At 37.3% G+C, this 22154-nt stretch overlaps 1 protein-coding gene across 1 annotated transcript; it reads left to right on the plus strand.

Annotated features, from left to right (window-relative positions):
* The first annotated feature begins 951 nt into the window (after nt 1-951).
* Nucleotides 952-16682, plus strand: LOC133725159 (U3 small nucleolar RNA-associated protein 20). The gene is made up of 31 exons (XM_062152289.1): nt 952-1110; nt 1224-1346; nt 1421-1578; nt 1685-1729; nt 1905-1983; nt 2101-2174; nt 2671-2783; nt 3939-4097; nt 4308-4511; nt 4627-4843; nt 4942-5016; nt 5105-5448; nt 5818-6007; nt 6117-6354; nt 6438-6777; nt 7099-7276; nt 7377-7517; nt 7762-8023; nt 8484-8945; nt 9169-9632; nt 9905-10041; nt 10126-10307; nt 10395-10787; nt 11003-11128; nt 11318-11383; nt 11483-13206; nt 13281-13560; nt 14007-14237; nt 14787-15311; nt 15427-15559; nt 16119-16682. The coding sequence occupies exons 1-31, from the start codon at nt 1042-1044 to the stop codon at nt 16388-16390; spliced, it is 8004 nt and encodes a 2667-aa protein (XP_062008273.1). The 5' UTR covers nt 952-1041; the 3' UTR covers nt 16391-16682.
* The last annotated feature ends 5472 nt before the right edge of the window (nt 16683-22154 follow it).

Here is a 22154-nt window from a genome sequence, read left to right on the forward strand (position 1 = left end):
GTGGATGTAAACACTCTACTAAAACAAGTGGCCGAAATCTTAAGCTACACTTAATAGATTACAGTTGCACATAAACGATCAAAGTTTCTCAAAATTGGCAAGTTACTTATCCTTAATAATGATCCTAGTTGATGGATATGGTCCAACGAGTATATCTCACAATAGCTATTAATCACGACTCACGGACTTGTTTAATCAATTTATTATCTGTTCAAACTTAATTTTAAAAATAGAAAATGAAAAGTCAAAAAGAAAGAAATTTTTATAAAATAATTAATAGACACTGTATATAGATGAAATTGACAAATTTGGAATGTATTAAAGTACCCAAGTATAAAAATTGCTAGAAAAAATTGCATTTCGATGAAACCATTCATACTACCTATTCCCTCACTAATAATCAAACACCTGATTATTCAAAAATCGATTCGTGACATAAAACCTAGGCCCATTCCCATACCCGAATGAGCTATTGAAATCAATCACTTCATTCTCATACCCATTTCAAGTAAATAAATCCACCACTATTTTTTTTTTTAGAGAAATAAACATTCCATTAATAACCAGGCAACCTGTTGTTGCACAACAATGACACCAGAGTTACGGGACCATCACCACGGGTGACTTACATGAGCCGAAACGAGCCCAACCCCTAACCAAACAAAACCCTAATCCAGACCTAAAAAAGGCAACGCATCTGCATCATCAACAGCCGATGAACTGTTTCCACCCGTTCGGACACCGCGTCCAAAACAACCGGACCACGTGTAGGGGTGATTCACCGCCACGTTGATGACCAGAAAGCACCGCCAGTAAATAAATCCACCACTAATGGGAAAGAGTTTATAAGGAAATCATCCCTCAACTTCAAAACCAAACCCGACCCGACCCGACCCAAAACCAAATACCCTGCTTGGCGGGTTGTTAAACCCCTAATCGAAAGTCGGTCCTCCCTCTCTAGTCTCTAGTAGCAGCGGCTTAAAACACCCGCAAGAAGCAGAGAAGGGTGCCCAAAACCCTTCCCTTCTTTCACTCTCCAACATGGCAACCTCTTCACAAGCTCAGGCCGTCAAGTCCCTCAACAAATCGGCCGGACGCCGCCGCTTTGTCGTAAGCTCCTCCTCCTCCTCCTCCTCCTCCTCCTCCTCCGCCACCGATTCAACTTCCTCTCTTTTCCTCCTTATTCAATTTTCCACAATTTTTTTTTTTTCGTGTGTGTACAGTTCAAGAGCGTCTCTGAGAGACTAGAAGAAGTCGAAATCGATGTCTTCCGAAGCCTCGATAAGCTAAAGGACGAGCCTTCCCCAGGCTCCACGTTTTTCCGGGACTGCCTCGTAGAATGGAGGGTACGATGGAGCCCCTTGTTTTGATCTTCCAAGTCTGTCGCTTTCTTTCTCTGATTGTTTTTTTTTGGGTGCAGGAATTGAATACCGCAGAGGATTTCATCTCATTCCACGAGCAGATGACGCCGTTGGTCCAGACATTGCCTTTGATATTGTTGCACAAGGAGACCATTTTCGAAGCATTGGTTTCTAGATTGCAAATCAGTGCAAGGTTATCGCTTGAGCCTATTCTGAGGTGTGTGAGCTCATTTGCAGCCTACCCTTTTTCGGCTCTATTATTTTCAGATTTTTAGGTTTTCGAGATGGGAACTCAGTGTTTTTTTGATACACACTTTGAGCAGGTTGATTGCAGCTCTGTCCCGAGATCTCCTGGAGGACTTTATCCCGTGAGTTTGCGCTTCCTTTGGAATGCATTTGATTGACTTTTCGATGCTGGTGGTTTGTTGTTTTTTTTACTTGCTTAATTGGTCAATGGAGTGGAATGTTTCGGTGTCTTGAAGAATTGTGTTATGTTCTTTTGTGCATGTACTTATGGTTACTCTGTATGTGGGTTTATGCCAGCTTCTTGCCAAGGATTGTCGACTCTCTAGTGTCTCTTTTAGATAGCGGTGCTGATAGGGAGCCTGAGATCGTGGAGCAGGTTTAGTTTTGTTTTATTGCTCCCTATAATGTTTGCTGATTGTGCTTTCCGTTTATTAGGTTTTACAGGTTGCTTTTAATCTTACATGAAGTCAGCCTGTGGTGATTTTTTATGCAGATCTTTACATCCTGGTCATGCATTATGAGGGATTTGCAGAAATATCTTGTGCACAAGCTTGTAGATATGCTAGAGTAAGTACTAGTATCACTTTGCTTTTGTGATTTGCAGTGTGGGAAAGCACCCAGAGGTTTATTATGCATGTTGCCATCTGCCTATTGTTGTTAATTAGAGTATTCTGCTTTTGCTTATTTTCTACACATGTTGCATGTGTATCAAATTTCTTTCCTGTACCAAGGAGTTTGGATGTTCAGAACAATTGGTTAGAGGTAGCTAGAAAATACTTAGTCTTGAATTATTCCTACTGAACTTGTTGTTATATACACTTTGACAACCAATGATCGTGATTATTATTATCATTTTTTTTTTCATCTTCTTGATTAGTTTATTCTTGGTAACGGCCTCTGGAACAATTGCCTTTTGTTTTATATAAGTACTTGCTGCTGTAGAGTTCAAAACTAAAAAGTCCAATAATCGTTGTAAATAACTGAAGTCTTTCAATTCTGGTAATATGCAATTTCCTTCTTCTGTATATGTACATAATTATCTATCTCTGGTAAATTGTTGTAGGGTTACTGCAAAGTTAAGATATTATCCAAAGAATTATGTCCAAGAATTAATGGCACAGGCGATGGGATTCTTGCTGAGAACGAGAACTGCACCTTTTGTGCAGCTTGACAAAGGTACAACCTTGATATATAATATTTTTCTCGAAAAGAAAGATTTTATTGAAAAGAAGATGAATACAGACGCAGTGGATAAGGAGCAAAAACTCAATAGAAAAGCAACATAATCCAAGGACCCCTCATGAAACTCCCATAGAGAAACAAAGAGTACTTGTAAACCGCTGCTGCTCTCTAATCCCTTAAAATACGAGAGAAACATTAATCTTTAAAGCCTCAGAAACTTAGTACCAAAGAACCGCCCAAAATCTTACTCTCCCAAGGATCCTCAACCCTTACCCCTCCATAGACTTCAAAAATTCTTCTAATTCTTTCCATCGTCAACACCCAGAAAACTGCAAGGACACCGCATCCCCACAACACTTTAGCTTTCTTCCCTTTCCCTAAACCATAACGATTATGAGCAATTAAAGCAGAAATCTGTGCTGAAGATTCCCAAGTCACCCCGGCCTCCCTATAAAAACTTCTGCAAGATATGATTTGCATTCTCTCCTCTCAGTTTGCATAAGGCTCACCAGTGAGGAGAGAAACAACAATTTTGCCTCCTCCATTGAAGCGTCTTTCATGCGCCACCAACCATCCTAGAATCATAATTATTGGAGGAACTTTGTCTTTACATTGGTGAAGCGGAGGCTTGATTATATATCTTTAGTCATGAAAGAATAAATAGGATTATTTTTATGAGTGCACTTGAAGCATATCTTATTTACGTTTAATGTATGGAAGGACCTTTTGCTTCATGGATTTGAAAAGATGTGCGAGATTTTTTTTTTTTTTTTTTTTACCAACTGTTCATCTCGTGCCTAATAATAGATAATCAAAACAGATTGGGGCCAGTTATAGATAATCATGTGTAGATTGTAACCTAGATAAGCTCTTAGGTTCATTTGTAGCTATGGTTATTGAATAATGCAAAGAAAGCAGATATTGTGGTTCCTGCCTTCCCGGTCATCTATACAAGGGCTGGATAATCATGTGTAGTTGTCTTCTATACCACAATACTGCTCAAAAAGCTGATATTAGTTTCATTCCCTGGCTGTAGTATGAGGAAATAACTTCAGTGTGGAAATTGTAGGTCATATGCCTTATTACTGGTGTAATGTTGAAATGGTTTTTCTTTGACAGTAGTTTTTCCTCATCATCATATTTGAACAGGTGTCAGAAAGATCATGCTTGATGTTGTGGAGGAATCAACACCTTTCAGAAAATATGGAGTCAGTGCTTTACTATATTACGCCATGACGGGAACCTCAACAAGGTTCCATTCTAGAGCCAAGCAAGTGTTACTTTTATTGATGGACAACTCAATACTTGGTATGTTCATGTGCTTTTTAACTTTTTTTTTTTAATAATGTAAATCTGGCATTTTGTATCAGATTTTGCATTTAGATTCTCCAATGTTGAGTGCATCACTATGATAAATGATAATTTAAGGCTTTTGATCTTATTTCAATAAGTAATATTTTTGGCATCTTTATGCTTTTTATTTGCGTCTGAGTCTCTCTCTCTCTCTCTACCTTGCAGGTTCAGCCACTGTTATTGAAGTCTTAATTTCTGCATTACAGAGATTGTGTGAGGATTTGGACTCCAAGGAGTTAAACTTAATGTTCGAATGCTTATATCAGGAAATAAAGGGCTGTGTGACTAATGGAGGTGTACTGCGTTTAAGCCGGCTGTTGTCACTGCTTGTGTCTACTGTTCAGGTGAAGAATGGGAAAGCGGTTTCTGGTGAGTGATAGGATGTATTGGTTTGCTGATTCCTTTATTTTACTATATAGCATTCAGTTGCTTTAGTAATGTTTATCTGTACTCCCCTTGTGTGACCAAGTTTACCATTTGACAGATTACAAACAAATGCTTGAAATTGTGGGGGTGCTTGTGCGGACATATATCATACCCTCTGGCATTCAGATGGGAGAGGAACATTTATCTGAAGTCGTTGATAAGATTTTTCAGTTAATGCTCAGCATTCTTAGCGGACTGCACACTTATAATGATTTGTCAACCATCTTTGGCTGTTCGTTGCAATGGGCTCCTGTATTTGATTTACAGAAGTCAAGGTACTGCCTTAATTTAAGTATTTGGGCTTTCGGAGTTGCTTTTTTAATGTCCCTTTTTCTGGTTGCTTATTTGACATACCTGAGGCTTTGTGTTACAGCTTGTTGGGGTTTATTCAACAACTGCTACAAAAGGATATTTGTATAGTAGATACCTTCCGAGTTAACATTTTAAGGTAAGGATTAACATTTTATTTTTCTGGAATGTTTTTGTGGTAATGTTTTATTATATTTCTTTTGACTTTTTTCTAATTTAAATTTCAGAGTCATGAATGTTTTAATAGAAACTTCAGAAGAAGATGTTATATATCTGTTAGTCTTCTTCTGTGAAAGGCTGCAAAGGGGAGCACAAAGCTTTAAGTTACTAGATGGATCACCTGAACTGTCCAGGATCCAATGTTTTCTGAGTGGCACGGTCAGTAAATGGGTTGGGGTTTTAAAGGGTGTTCAGAATGGGGATTTAGCATCTACTTCAATTCATGAAGCTGACTTGGCCCTGCTGTGGGGAATTATTAACTGCTTTCCGCAAATAGTAGACTCCCAAGAAGGTCCATCCTTGTTACTTGATTTGACAGATGCAATCGATCAACTCCTGATGATTGAAGATGGTAAGCTACCTCATGTTTTGTCAGCAACCTATAGTTATTGAAGGATAGTTCAGTTTTTCCTTGTTTCCCTATGTTGCTTCAAGACTGATAGGCAATATTTTATTGCTATTCAAAGTGTACCTGAGTGAGACTCCTATAAAAAATGGTATTCAAGATTCATAATTACTCAGGTCTGTAGGAAATGAGAATATGGTTCAGGTGGTTTGTTAGTTATTTCTGTCAATACTTTATTATGTTCAGAGTAGTTCCATAGCTACACGAAACTTTTCGCGTAGCTGAATCAAGTATGCTATTGGATTATACAAGTGCAATTTTCAGATATGCATGGGTTCTAGGCCTTCACAGTTAGTTCACTTTCTACTCTCACAGGGAATATTGCAGGCTTTCCTAAACGCACTTGGCAAAGCCTAATTGGCACTTCCTTAAATTCCTATTACAAATTGACTTGCGGTAAAAATTTGGAGCCAGAAACAAGCAGATTTTTAGTTCTTGGAAAAAGACACAAATCATGTTCACATGTGTTGGTTGCTGTTGCTGATTTTTTGGACTCTTTGTATGGGTAAGAATATGCATGTAAATGTAGATTCTTTTTCCTCATTTTTATAGTTAATTTTCAATAATTACAACTGGTTGTGTAATATAACCTCCTGCTATCATGCAAATATTAGGTCTGCGATGGATGGCGACACCCAGTTTACAATATATCATCCAGAACTTAGTGCATATATGGCTATGGATGCTTTAAAGATGTTTGCTGACAATTTGTGCCACCCAGACAGAGGGATTCGTGCTTCAACTCTTAGAATATTATGCCACTTTGAAACTTTAAGTTGCGATGAGCCAGTTCTGAAAAAGATGAAAACTGAACTTTCTCCTACTTCTCATGTCGATAACAAAGACTTTAATGTATGCATCTCTTTTATGCTCCTCTTGTTAGAAGTCAATCTTCTGTTTAGGTAATTTCATACTGATTTTGCTTCAAATATCAGGTTCTTCAGCTTCTTCTGTCAATCGAGTCAACTCCTCTTTCAATTTCTACCAGCAGAAAAGTTACTCTATTGATTTCTAGAATACAGATGGGCCTCTCTGCTGGAAAAATATCTGAAGCTTATCTTCCCCTTGTTGTAAATGGCATGATTGGTATCTTCCATAACCGGTTTAGTCATCTTTGGAATCCTGTATCAGAGTGCCTTGCAGTTCTGATAAGCCGAAGTAATGGACTTGTATGGGAAAATTTTCTCAATTATTTTGAGCAATGCCAGTCCTTATTTCAAGCATCTATTGATCAAGTTGGCCAAGGTGATACTGTGCTGTCCAACAAGTCAAGTGGTATGTAACAACTTAATATACGCTATTAAATTGTATTATTCAGAATGCATATTTCGACATATGTAATACTACAGTTATTTTCTTAGGCTTCTTGCTTGGTAGGTTTCTAGTCACCAAGTTCAGGAATTTTTTCTGTCTGGGGTAAATAATAAAAAAAGTCATGAAGGTTGTATGTCATTGATGGTATAAGTAGGTTGTGTTTATTGGTAATAGACTACCCATGAGTTTTACATGTAATATGTACTGCAAATATCCTTTTATTGAAATGAGACACGGTAATTGCTGTGGATGCTCATCTTTTAACATGTCTTTGTTTTGCAGATCTGGTTGAACGTTTTAATTTGTTTGTTACCCCAACATCTGATAGTACACCAACGGCAACAGTTTTGTCTTCCTTGCTCCAATCTTTACAAAAACTTCCAATCATTGAATCCAAGTCTCATCAGATTCTGCCTTTATTTCTGAAATTTTTGGGCTATAATTGTGAAAATTTTGTAAGGTAATCATCCTGTACTGAATACTTCCTTTTGGATTTTGAACTTGTACAAGTTTAATCAGATATGTTATGGGTTCATTTTTCTTTTTCTTTGTGATTGCAGTGTGGGATCTTTCAATTCAAATGTTTGTAAAGGTAAAGAGTGGAAACGTGTCCTTAAAGAATGGTTAAACTTGCTGAAACTGATGTACAACCTTAAGCACTCATATCAGAATCAGTTTCTTAAAGAGGTTTTGCAAAATAGGTTGGTGCAAGTTTCTCATTTATATGATGCTTCATATTATACATTTAATCACTATTTACATCAAGGCTGGCTGCCATATTTTATAGACCATGTCTATTCTTTAGACTTTGTATAAATTATACATCTGGCGTAGATTAGCGGATTCCTTGCCCATTGTATTATAGTTGTTGGGCTCTGTTAATAATGTTTCTGTTTTCCCTTGAAAAAGACAGGCTGATTGATTTTCTTGTCATTTCTTTAACAGGCTCTTGGATGAAAATGATGCTGAAGTACAGATGAAGGTTCTCGATTGCCTCTTAATCTGGAAAGATGATTTCCTGCTCCCATATAGTCAGCAATTGAAAAACTTGGTCAGCGTCCAAAATTTAAGAGAAGAATTAACAAGATGGAGTTTGTCGAGAGAGTCTAATCTAATTGAAGAACAACACAGAGCTTACCTTGTGCCCATTGTTATCCGACTTCTGATTCCCAACGTCCGGAAATTGAAGAAACATGCTTCTCAGAAGGTATGTTAATTTGAATTTGAAAGATTATTGATCCTTGGACCTTTAATGTGCATGTATTTTGTTGTGTTTCAATGTCAGCCTTGCAAGCGGATTGTTTCTCCATTGCACATCATATATTTTGATAAAGGGAGTGATTTTGGCACTCTACTTTCACATGTGCACTCAACAAGGTGGAGGTGTTAAGATGTGTTGATGTGTGGACTGCCAAAACCCCTTAAACTTTATTAAATATGCTATATTGTGATTAATTGATGCATTAATGATTGACTTAACAGTTCCTAAAGTTCTGTTACAGATTTTGTGTTCCACTTCACTTTGTTTCTGTATATTTTTGATATCTTCTTACTATGATTGTTTCCAACAAGTCAAACAGTCTTGATGTGCAGTGCATGTGTTTCTATGTGACATACTACAAATGGCATTCATTTCATTCTCTTATTTATTTAATGTTTTATTTCAGCACTCAAGAGTAAATCATCGCAAGGCAGTGCTCGGTTTCATAGCTCAACTTGATGTTGAAGAGATACCTCTTTTCTTTGCATTGTTGATAAAGCCCTTGCAAATTATTTCGATAGGAAGTGAAGGTGCTGCAAACTGGTTTTGGAGCTCATCAAATGGTTCTGTGGAAGAATTTCGAACATTGAATTTCTTGAAGTATTTCACGTTTAGCAATATTACAGCCTTGTCTTCGAAGAAAAGAAGTGCTTTTCTACATGTGATTGAAGATGTTCTTGGAGTTTTTGATGCATCACGTGTTGGTCCCTTCCTTGATTTCATAATGGGATGTGTTGTTCGGATATTAGGAAGCAGTACTTTAGGTCTTGATGTGGCAAAAGGCAAAGGTTCTTCTTCCCTTACTAATTATTCTGATGCTAATCTTGCTTCCCTTGGATATGATGGGGCAGTGGATAATAATGTTTTGGTAATACTTCATATGTTTACTTATTTTTTTGGTTAACTATTACTTATCTTCTATGAAAGACAGATTACCAAATGTGTAAAGTTGTGGACCATTTAGACAGCACTACAATGGTTTTTCTGTATTGTTATGATTTTGTATTACTTCCAATAGATGCATACTTTATGCTGTTAATTGATTTAACAAATTCATCCTGATTTACTAAATATTTATGGTCTATCTGCAGATATCTACGGCTGTGGGGCAGTTGAAGGATTTGAGATCTTTATCCTTGAAAATTGTGTCCTTTGTTCTGAATAAGTATGAAGATCACGACTTTAGCTGTGAATTCTGGGATCTTTTCTTCGGGTCGGTGAAGCCCTTAATTGATGGTTTCAAGCAGGAGGGATTCAGTGGCCAGAAGCCTAGTTCACTCTTCTCTTGCTTTCTTGCTATGTCTAGAAGCGAAAAATTAGTATCACTGCTGTGTAGGGAGCAAAACCTTGTCCCTGATATACTCTCAATTCTAACCGTCACGTCAGCATCTGAAGCTATTGTGGCTTGTGTTCTGAACTTTGTTGAGAACTTGTTGATTCTTGATGATGAATTGGGTGTTGAAGACAATGCTGGAAAAAGAGTTATACTTCTGTACCTTGAAGCACTAGTTGATAACTTGCATTGTCTCTTCGAAAATAATGTTGCAGCCAAGAGGTAATAATGGGGTTACCTTGTTTGTTCGCAGTACACACAGTGAACTTCACCTTCACGATATGCTTGCACTAGCACATTTTTTCAATTCGAAAAACGTCTGGATTGAGCTTCATTTTTTATAAAAATTTTAAATTTATTATTATTAATGTTATTTATTTTCCTCCTTTGATTTGCATAATGTACACAGTGCTGCCTAATTGATGCTAAGTGGTTGTACTGCCATCTAAAACCTTCTTACCATTATCACTTACCAGTTAGTATTTTGGTGCCAGGAAATTGCTTAAACACCCAGGGGAGACAGAAGTGTGGATTTTTAAAATATTACCAAAGTATATAAGTGATGCATTGTCAGCCCGGAAATTCGTGGATATATTGCTCCCTGTTTTAGCAAATGGAGCTCAAGATTCAGGTTCAAATGTCTTGTCAACCCCAGTTTTCCTACTTAATAACAATTTTCACCTGTAATACTAAAAGTTTTCCATTCATCTTGCAGAATTTCGATTTGAAGCTGTGCAAGTCATTTGTGATATTATTCCAGTACTAGGGAGTGATGTTACAAATAATATTTTGAATGCAGTATCTCCATTACTTATTTCTACCGATCTAGATAAGCGTTTAGTTATCTGTAATCTTCTGGACACACTTGCCAGAGCGGACCCTTCCGTTCAATTTGTGGTACTTTGTCAACATCGCTCCTTTTTCTTCCCAATATTTTGTTATTTCTCTTTTGTCATTATTTTCTCATAACTTGGAGGAATGCAGGCAAAACTTGTCCAGGACTTAAATGCAACCTCTATCACGGAAATAGATAGCCTTGATTATGATAGAGTGCTCAATGCTTATGGAAAGATCACGGTTGATATGTTCAATACCATTCAAGAGGATCATGCATTGGTCATATTGTCTCACTGTGTCTATGACATGTCATCTGACGAATCAACCTTGAGGCACCGAGCTTACGATTCATTGCTTTCATTTGTTGAATTTTCTGCCCTCATACTTGGCAAAGTATTGAACAATGACTCTGAAATGCCTGACAAGATGTTAGCCTCTGAGGATCATTGCTGGACAAAAGTTTGCATTCAGCGCATAATAAGCAAATTTCTTTTAAAGCATATGGCTAATGCTATGAAGAGTGGGACAGCTGTTAGAGAGGTATTAAGTTTGTTTTTGTCTTATAGTAGGGCTGATGATATATCAACGTCATGATTAAATTTACACAAAGAAAATATGTGCATAGTTGCACCTGCATATGCATGTTTAACCAATGCCAGGCCATGAGATATCGAAAAACTTATTAACATACCTGCTTAATCTCCAAGCTACATGTGCTTAATATGTTTTCTCTTAATGGACCGCTGTGACTTCAGGAATGGGTCGAGTTACTTAGAGAAATGGTGTTAAAACTTCCAGAAGTGGCAAACCTTGGTTCACTGAAACCTCTTCAGGATGAAAATCTTGAAATAGATTTTTTCAAGAATATCCTTCATATACAGGTGAAATTTTGCGTCGTCTTTTCTAAGGATCTATATGTTTATACGGTCTTAAAATTTTACTTATGATATATCTGGAACTTTTAAATGTAATACTCTTTTCAATAGTCCATTGTTAGTCAATTTAGATAAATGCCTACCTTGAATAAGAGTGATGAGTTTGATCTCACCTAATCACCTTTGCTTCTGCAGAAACATAGGAGAGCAAGGGCAATGAAACGCTTTAAGAATTTTGTCACAAACAGCTATATGCCAGAGGTATTTGCTTTATTCTTTTTCTCTCAGAAAAGCCTGCTGTTTAGTTCACTTCTGATTTTAGGAAGTCATTGAAACATATCTTGCTGATATCAATTCCAGGGCATCACAAAGAAACTGTTTGTTCCCTTCTTCTTCACGATCTTGATGGAGGAAGAAAAAGGAGAGCATATAAAAAATATGTGCATAGAGGTGATTGCTTCAATTTCAAGCAGGGAGTGGAGTTCATCCTACTTGTTGCTGATGAGATGCTTCAATGAGATTTCCAAAAATCCTCTGAAACAGAAGCTTCTTTTGCGGCTAATTTGCTCTATCTTGCACCAGTTCCACTTTTCAGAGACAATTGATACTGCCTCTGTAAATGAAACACAAACATGCCTTCATAAAACTGTGCTTCCTAAGATACAAAAGTTACTCAGCGATTCTGAAAAGGTCAGTGTTAACATCAGTCTTGCTGCACTGAGAGTATTAAAGTTGCTACCTGGAGATGTAATGGACTCGCAGCTTCCTAGCATTATTCATCGCATTTCAAACTTTTTGAAGAACAGATTAGAAAGCATCCGTGATGAAGCTAGGAGTGCTTTGGCTGATTGTTTGAAGGAGCTTGGGTTGGAATACTTGCATTTTATAGTCAAAGTTTTGCGAAGCACTTTAAAACGTGGATTTGAGTTGCATGTCTTGGGATATACTCTAAACTTTATCTTATCAAAGTTTCTCGTTACTCCTATCAGCGGGAAACTGGACTACTGTTTGGAAGATCTTCTTTCTATTGCACAGAATGATATTCTTGGAGATGTTGCCGAGGAAAAAGAGGTTGAGAAGATTGCTTCCAAAATGAAAGAAACAAAGAAGCAAAAGTCTTTTGAAACTCTGAAATTGATTGCTCAAAGCATAACATTCAAAAGCCATGCCTTGAAGCTTCTGTCACCTGTTATAACTCAATTTGAGAAACATCTTACACCAAAAACAAAGTCAAAATTGGAAAGTATGTTGAATCACATAGCAGCTGGTATTGAGTGTAATCCAACTGTTGATCAGACTGACCTTTTTATATTTGTACATGGCCTGATTGAAGATGGAATAAAAGAAGAAAATGGTAAGGGTGAGACTTCGTTCATTACGGGGGGAAATGGACATCGTCGAAGGGATTTGGTTGGAAAAGTTGATTCCTCAGGCCGCATTGCAGGTGCTAAATCAGTGTGTTCACATCTTATTTCTGTGTTTGCTCTTGGGATGTTGCAGAAACGCATAAAGAATTTGAAAGTGAGAAAAAATGATGTACAAATATTGTCAATGTTGGATCCTTTTGTCATACTGTTAGGGAAGGGCTTGAATTCCAAGTATGAAGATGTCTTATCTGCAACACTTAGATGCCTAACTTCGTTGGTCAGGTTGCATTTACCTGCCATTGAAGATCAAGCAGATAGTATAAAAGCAGTGCTCTTTGATATTGCTCATAGTTGGTTAAATACCGGCAGTTCTCTAATGGAGTCATGTCTGAGGCTGTTAACTGTACTTTTGCGGGGCAACAAAATTACTCTTTCCTCCGATCATCTACATCTATTGATTCAGCTTCCAGTGTTCGTTGATATTGAAAGGGACCCCTCATTTGTTGCTCTTTCACTTCTGAAGGCAATTGTTAAACGCAAGCTAGTTGTTCCGGAGATATATGATCTTGTTACTAGAGTCTCAGAATTGATGGTAACAAGTCAAGTAGAACCAATTCGTCACAAATGTAGTCAGATTCTGTCTCACTTCTTAAATGATTATCCTCTTTCAGAAAAACGATTGCAACAACATTTGGATTTTTTGCTGTCTAATCTGAGGTGAGTGCCTAATATCTCTTTGGAAACTTGTTATGTATCCTTTCCGTTGTCTAATCAGGGTTAACTCTTCACAGGTATGAGCACTCTAGTGGAAGAAAAACTGTGCTTGAAATGCTCCATGCAGTTATCGTTAAAAATCCACGAAATGTTGTAGATGAGCAATCACAGACGTTTTTTGTCCATTTGGTGGTTTGCTTGGCTAATGATCGGGATAATGAAGTTCGTTTGATGGCTGGTGCGGCTATAAAACGTCTCACTGGTTGTGTAAGCCCACGCTCACTTCTCTCCATTCTTGAGTACAGTCTATCTTGGTATTTGGGTGAGAAGCAGCAACTGTGGGGTGCAGCAGCACAGGTAAATTTTTCTTTTTGGCTCAATCTGAGCTTAAAGTGACTTAGCCAACTGATTTAAAGGACATGATCTCTTACCCCTTTGTCTCATCATCATAGTTACCCTTGAATTGCAGAAAGCAAGTTTTTTTTTTTTTGAATAAGAAAGACAATATTCTTACGTTACCGCTAAGAAAGTACTAGTGAAATATACAAGGAGTCCATCAAACAGAAAACCGCCAAGCACCCATGGCACATAGCCATGGAGAAAGCAATTTGTTTGGAAAAGCAAATGAGGAAGTTTTTCTGGAAGCGGAGCATCTGTGTTTTTCATATCTCATGTATTTGTATGACTAGTATAAAAAATTTTGTTACACTAATATTCGAGGAGAATATCACAATTGTATTGCTTTAAATTGACTGCTTCCTTTGATTTGGGTGTTTCCCTTGATGCCCTACTTGCACGTACAGGTTTTGGGGTTGCTGGTTGAAGTTGAAGTCATGAAGAAACGATTCCACAAGCATATCAACAGTGTATTAAAAGTGACTAAAAGCATCTTGCAGTCTGCCATCGATGCTGTCACTCATGATTCTCCTCATGAAACTGCCATTCCTTTCTGGAAAGAGGCATTTTATTCATTGGTTATGCTGGAAAAAATTCTGAATCAGTTCCATGATTTGTGTTTTGATAGGGATCTTGAGGTATGCCGCATCACTCTCTAATGTAGATGTTATATTTAGTTTTTTGTTAGGTTTATTTATTTATTTTTGCCTTTTTGAGGAATGGGAGGGGGGGGGGGGGGGGGGGGTGTGGTTGGTTATTCCATGAGTTTGAATTGGGTTGGACGTTTCAATTTATAGAATGATTGTTTAGTAAAGATTAATGCTGCCGATATAACTCAGGACAATGCCAAATTTCTGGTCCATCTTGTTTTTTATTATCTATAATTATGTTCTTACGTACAAAAAGAAAATGAACTCTCATGCTTTAAAAATAACAAATGCCATTTATATGAGGATGGTTGTGGAGGTTACTTTGATTTTTTGAGATCACAAGAGCATGAAGTTCTAGTTTATCTACAAGGGTAATGGTAATTAATGAACCAATATTTGATTCCAATATCTGTAGGTTTTCTTATGTTAACTTATCAGAATATGGAACTGATATCTATCGTATATTATTTTGCATGAATAAACTTAATTATTTTGCCTGTTTCTCTTGTAACTGTCCCTTATTTTGCATGAATTCAGGATATATGGGAAGCAATTTGTGAGTTACTCCTGCATCCACACATGTGGTTACGTTGTATTTCAAGTCGTCTTATAGCCTTCTACTTTGCTTCCGTAAAAGAGTCTTGCTCAGGAGATCATGAAAATCCATTTGGCACTTACTACCTTATAAAACCTAATAAACTTTTCATGATAGCTGCATATATCTGCTGCCAACTGAAGACACAACTCATTGATGATGCAGCCAACAAACTGATTACACAAAATCTTGCATTCACTGTGTGTGGTGTGCACTCTTTGATGGGACAAACAGAGTGTGCAGATTCTCACCAGTTTTGGTTTAACCTTGAACAGCATGAGCAAGACCGATTTCTTAAAGCTTTTGAGTTGCTCGAAGCTAGAAAAGGAAAGACCACGTTTTTATCTCTTACCTCTGGCATGTGTGACGCAAATGATGAAAATCCCTCCAAGAATATTCGATGCTTGCTTGTCTCTAACTTGCTCAAGAAAATGGGAAAGATTGCCCTTCAAATGGAGGCTGTCCAGGTTTGTATCAAAAGAATTGAGTTCCTAAGCTTATTGAATATATATGCGAAAGATTTTCTATTTAAGTTTTATTTACCAAATGATTAGTAATATTCTGATTCTTTGTTATTTTCAGATGAAAATTGTCTTTGATTGTTTCGAAAAAATTTTGTCTGAAATGAGTCGGGAGGATTGCCTGCTTTATGCTTATGAAATGTTGCAGCCCTTGTATAAAGTTTGCGAAGGATTTTCTGGGACTGTGATCCCTGGTGAGTTTTTAGTCTCATACTATTTCCCATGTTTCGATATTAATTTTCAAAGTAGTGTGTGAAAAGTGCTATTCATTATCATTGCCTTGGTACATTGCTTGCACATGAAAATTGCTTGGACAGTTCCATGTCATATATGTAGTAGGATTCCTCTAATCCTAGTATAACTATATCACTAGAAATTTTTATTATGGGTTCTATAATATGCTATCAGCCTGTATGCAAAACTGTATTGGTGATGTCTTCAAACTCTCAAGTTCTCAGTCAAAATGGAAGACTGAACACCTGTTCTGGTTCCATCAAAAAAAAAAAAAAAATTAGTTTTGGTGTGTGAAACATATTTTTCTAATCTTTTTCTTGTGGGTCTTCTTTACTCGATCAATTTCTCGAGGGTTATAAGGTCACTGAAATTGTGGCTATCTTTTAAGCATATTGATTGATAGGCCAGAACGATGAGAATAGGAAAAGCAAACTCTATGTTCCTATTATTCATATATATATATATATATATATATATATATCCAAATGTGTTTCTGAATGGGCTCACATTTACTACCAGAAAATATGAAGCAATTAGCAGAAGAAGTTTCTGGACGTCTACGCAGTAAACTAGGCAGCCAAAATTATGTACAAGTTTACAATGACATCAGGAAACAACTCAAGGCAAAAAGGGATAAGAGGAAACAGGATGAAAAGCGCTTGGCTGTAGTTAATCCTATGCAGAATGCCAAGAGGAAACTGAGGATTGCAGAGAAGCATCGGGCCAACAAGAAAAGGAAGATGATGACAATGAAAATGGGGAGATGGGCACATCATTCCAAGTCAAAGTGATTTTGCAACAAGTTTACATTGTTAAGGCCGACCAGATAAGGATTTGCTGATCACGATAATTACCAATACAAGGATGGACTAATTTCCATATTCTGTTAGATATTGCGGATGCAGCCCAGTTTTGTCAAGATGACTGTTGTGGGTGACTTTGACAGGGATTGCACTATCAAGTAGACATAGCAATCCGACTAAGACTCATCTGATGTATAGTAATTTTTCTTTCCAAAATCATACCATTTATAAGTAATATTGAAAATAACCTTGTTAAATGATCATCAATTATGTTACCCTAGTTCTGATAGTAAACTTTGTTCTGCTTGGAACCTGCTGGCTTGGATGAAATGAACTTATGCAATGCAAAACCTATGAAATAGACCTGTGCAAGGGAAAAAAAAGTAAAAAAAAAAGACGAGAAAAACTCAATTTCTGCGCTGATGACATTACGGCAATTCTTTTGGGATTGATGTGAGAAGAAATTGGATGCGAAATGTTACATTTGATGAAGATGGTGAAATGTAATTTTTGAATGAAACAATAAAAGTGAGATTTTGAATTAAAAAGAGGTGCAAGTTCACATTGTGGGTGTTATAATTCTGACTATGGTAGTGAAACTGAGAATTATTCTTAATTCAACATTTGCCATGGACCAAAAACAAATAGGAATAAATCACACCTTGAAGAATTGAAATATGCAATGAACTTCTGTTTTGACGTTTTAAATTGTTAGTAACTTTGCCTTCTAAAGTTATGAAACAGTTTTTCTTAATTTATAATCAAAGCATATGCTGGCCTAACATCAACATCAACATCAACATCAAGTAAGACAGATCTAGAAACCATACGATTTTCTTGTAATCTTCCTTATATATTTGTCCTTGTGCTTGAGTCCGTCTATCAGAAGTTATGTTGATGTTACCATTTTCAATCTTTTAAACTTGTCATGAGAAGAGATGGCCTAAGTATGCTATCCATAGATAAAATATAGAGTAATGCTAGGTAAACTACATTTTTGAGTACTTTATACATTTGATAACAAATGAAACATACACTTGCATATATAGAAAATGTCCAATTTTCCATACATGTCATAAAAAGAATAATATACGTATCATTCTATGAAAAGTTTATGATAGTCTTTTTGAGATTTGTAGTACAACTTTAAATTAGTTATAAACATTATTATGGATTCATAGGATATTAGCAATATATGTACTTTTTTTTTTTTTTGAGAAGTAATATACGTACAATTGAATATCATTTTTCATTTTCTTCTCTCTTTTATATTTTGGGGTTAAGCCCGTATGCCCAAAAACTCATGGTATTTTGCCCATTTGATCCAACATCTAGGTATTTTGCCCAATTACACAACTTTTAGGGGAAAAGACTCATAAGGGTAGTCCTTTCTAAAGTAGTGCCTAGTATATCATATGCTGACTTTTGGGTTCAAAATTCATTTTTTCTTAGAAAACCCTGTTCCAATTTTTGAGAAAAACAAAACTAGCCTTCAACATGCCTAAGTTTTTCACCTACTGGTTACTTTTAACAGGCGGAATCACTGCTGCTTGTTTTTATCCAAAGCTGTGGCAAAGTTTTACTAAGCTAAAGGAAATCTGAGCCTAAAGAGAGTATATGATAATGGCAGATCACAAGTAGTAGTAAAACAACAGATAACGGATAACTTTGTTGAAATAAAAATTTGATGAAGTGGGTGAACACACTGAAATTATTTATATAAACATAATTACAAGCTAAGACTCCAGAGCCTCATTCTCAGGTAAACAGCTAAAAAGCTGTTTAGCTATCCATGAGAATGATTACAGTACTTACTTGTAAATGGAAGCACACTTCACACTAGACAAGAAAGAAAGATCACACTGCTACTTCTTGAGAGAAGACTCTTCTGCTCAAGTTCTTAAGCTATTTTACAGATTGTGGAAGTTTTTTGATGTGTGTGGTTTTTTCGATACCTTTACAAATGAAATGCAAGCTCCTTATATAGAGAGCGGACTCCAAACTTAAATTCAAAACATCAAATATACAGTTCAACTCCGTGATTTCCTGCTTTCCTGAGTGCTCCTGTTGGTGGAGGTCGGACAAGGAAAAGGCAGGTTCCTTTTTAGGTGAAATGTTTTTCACCTTTCTTTTTGAAAAGCAAAAGTAGCTTTTGGGAAGAGTCCAAAAGTACTTTCGGTGTTTTCTACACCTGCTGCTTCACATGTTCTCGTCTGTTTCAGAATTATGGCCTAAGACAAAGGAGTTGTTGTCAGCTTGGGCCATTCTATCCGTTGTGGCATTATCTTCAACGTCTGTATCGACATACATCTTGTAGTGCAACATTTTCAAGACGTTCTATCCACTGCATGCATGCCATCGTTGAGTCTATTTCTTTTCTGGTGAGAGATAGAAACAGGTCACTGCTGACTGCGTCAGGATGATCATAGGCAGTGATAATAGTTTTTTCTCCTGCTGCCAGGAAGGTATTGTTGATATCTTCAGAGATGATCTTCTTCATATATTCCAGGGCCATGGCTTTCATCCATGGGATGCTTGAATTTGGTTGTCCGTTGTACCCAACACAGGCAGGTTGTAGATATTTTCTTTGAATAATTCTCACATAATGATAAGGAGAAATGTATTCAACCTCGCTGTTTGCCTTTCTAATTCATTCTGGAGGAGTGGATCTGAACTTCAGTCGAAGTGTACAGTCATTTTTTCTGATATTTTTGACTGTGTTGACAATGATGGGCGGCAAACCTTTTAGATCATCATTTGTTTTGCTCCATAGATTATGGACAAAACCATTTTCAACAAGCCAAAGCTTGTGTTCTTGAGGATGTTCACTCTGAACATTAACCAAGTATCTTCCAACGTATGCTCCTGAGACAATGAAGAGGGTTGGAGGAACAAGGTCTTCTGAATTGTGTCTTCCTATCAGATTGTGGAAATCATGCCAATCTGATTCAGTGAGTGCCATGATAGGGATCCTAGCACTTTCTGGATGTTCAAGGAAGTTAATTTTTTCTTTCTTATCAGCACTCTGCTGTAATTCTTCGAACTGTGGTCTTGCATTCTCGTATAGTTCTTCAGCTAATGCAAAGAGAGCTGGAAACATGAGACCACTGCTTCTTTCCTGAAAGGCAAACAAAAGATTATCCAGAATTGCCTTCTGGTGGTAAGCTAATCTCCTGCCAGTTCTGAACACAGGAGTATCGAACGTTCGAAGTTCATAATTGAAAACATTTATTACTCCAGTTGGAGTAGGTTTGCTTTTTGGCAAAGCAACAGCCTTCAACGGTCTTGATGAGCCTTTACCGTCTGCCGTTTGAGACGGGCTAGTCAATCCTTTACCCTGGGATTGATCAGTTGTGGCTAAGCCTTTTGAACTTAGCAGGAACCTCTTGAGGATTTGTTCTTTGGGATCCTCATCGGTTTCATGTTCTTTCCCAGCTCTTCTGCTTCTGGGATTGCGACCTTCGTCGTCGTCATCATTTCTTTTACTGAACATGGCTAATTCCCTTGTTAAGGCGTCTGGAAGATAGTTCTTGTTTCCTGCAATTAATTCAACAACATAATCATATTGGTTAAGGAATAATTGCCAGTTAGCTAGTCTTCCTCTATCAGCAGCTTTATCAAGTTTGAAATTTTTGAAATTCTTTACTCTGGCACAATCGGTGCGGACAGTAAAGGGTTTTCCAAGGAAAGCTGGAGAATTTAAAATTGTTTTTTTGACAGCCAGAATTTCTTTTTCCCCTGTGGGATAATTCAGTTCTGCAGGGCTGAACTTGCCACTACAAAATTTACAGATCTTTTCAATGTTAGTTCCAGGCGCTTTCGCCAGAACAACACCGGACCAGTAATTATCACTCGCATCTGTCTGGAGGATAATCTCATCATTCTCTTCTGGTTGTTGAAGAGGAGGGAGGTTTTTGCAGAGATTTTTTATCTGCTTCACAGTTTTTTCATCATCTTCTGTGAAGTTCCATTTTCTTTTGGAACTTGTTTTAGGTGATAACATTGCTGTTAACCCTGAGATCTTGGGGATGAAATCTCTCCCATAATTTATGACACCAAGGAATCTCTCTAGACTTTTGGCATCAGGAATTCTATCTGGGAATTTCCAGATTTTCTCAAGGATGTGAGGTTGGAGTTTTATCACTCCATTTTTGATATTTATTCCCAGGAAATCAACTTCATCAAGGATAAAGAAGATTTTCTTTTCTCCTAGGATAATTCCATGCTGAACTATCAGCTTTACAACCTCATAGAGGTGTTTCATGTGTTCTTCTCTGTTTTTGGAGAAGACAAGGATGTCATCTATGTAGACGACGCAAAACTCCGCGACATGCTTGAAGATGTTGTCCATCTTTCTTTGGAAGATTGAGGGAGCTTGCTTGAGACCAAAAGGCATTACCAACCATTCGTAATGTCCTTGTGGTGTTCCGAATGCAGTGAGAGGCACACTCTCAGGATGCATCTTGACCTGCCAGAAACCCGACTTTGCATCGAATTTCGAAAAGACTTTCGCTCCTCTGAGCTGGTTGATCAGTACTCTTACTTGAGCAATTTGATAACCGTCTTTGACAGTCTTTTTGTTGACATCTCTGTAGTCAATCACCATTCTAGCTTTTCCTCTTAGCGTTTCTGCATGGTTTCTCACGTAGAATGCTGGAGCATGATGAGGGCTAGTGGAAGGTTGAATTAATCTCTTGTTCAGGAGATCTTCAATATCTTTTCTGAATTCTTTTTGGTCTTCCTCTTTGTATTGAGGAATGGCTTTGACATGACAGATAGCATTCATGTCATGCAATCTTAATTCACAGACCACTGGGTCTTTTTCCCAAAACTTTTGAGGATCTACGTCGATGTTCTGCTCGAGTAGTTTCTTGATTTTCTCAAGAGTGGGAATTTTCTGAGACTCAAGCTTATTCTGAAAGTGCTTGAGGTTATGCTCGTGGATGAAACTAGCTTCTTCTTCTTCACTAGTTTCTGCTTCTTCTTCTTCTTCAGAAGATTCTTCAACAAGTAATTCTTCTTGTTGTTTGATTTGGAGTATGGGTTCAAATTTGGGTTTGTAGGTAAGATCACCACTATTCTGTTGCGATCTCTGATATTGGGTAGTGAAGTTTGGTCCTACCACACTTTTGGCTTGAGTAAGCCTATCTGCCCAGAACACCCGTTCTCCTTTTCTGAAGCCTATTGCTTCTTCATCCTGAATAAATCGTTGTTGGAGAATGAAATCATTACCCAACAAGAAATCTGCGCCTTGGCCTTCAGATTGCCAGACGTTATGGATGATAAATGTTCCTCCACCAATGGTGATATGAACATTTTTTGCTACTTTATTCATGGTGAGATGGCTTCCATCAAAAGTAACACCAGTAGCTGTTTTCTTTTCTTCTTTCCAGAGTTTTTCTGGAATTGCAAATCTCTTTGCAACTGTAAATCCTGATCCATTATCTACAAAGGCATGTAGATGATATTTTTTATGATCAGGGAATTTTAGTCCAATCTCTATGTAGTTGCTGTATCTACTTGTAGAGACGACTTTCGATTGCTGAAGCTCATTTTCTTGAGCTTGTTCCTTTGGAATGAACGGTTTACATTCTTCCGGAACATTGTTCTGAGTGGGAGATTTATCAAAACTAGAAGGTTTTGTATCATCCCAGTCTGTAGGAATTATTTCTTTGCTATCTGGATTACTGAACCATGACGGAGGGTCATATCGGACTTTATAGTCAAACTTGCCAGAAGGTTGGCCAAGTAG

Source organism: Rosa rugosa, chromosome 1, assembly GCF_958449725.1.
Source record: "Rosa rugosa chromosome 1, drRosRugo1.1, whole genome shotgun sequence".
NCBI classification, from domain to species: Eukaryota; Viridiplantae; Streptophyta; class Magnoliopsida; order Rosales; family Rosaceae; genus Rosa; species Rosa rugosa.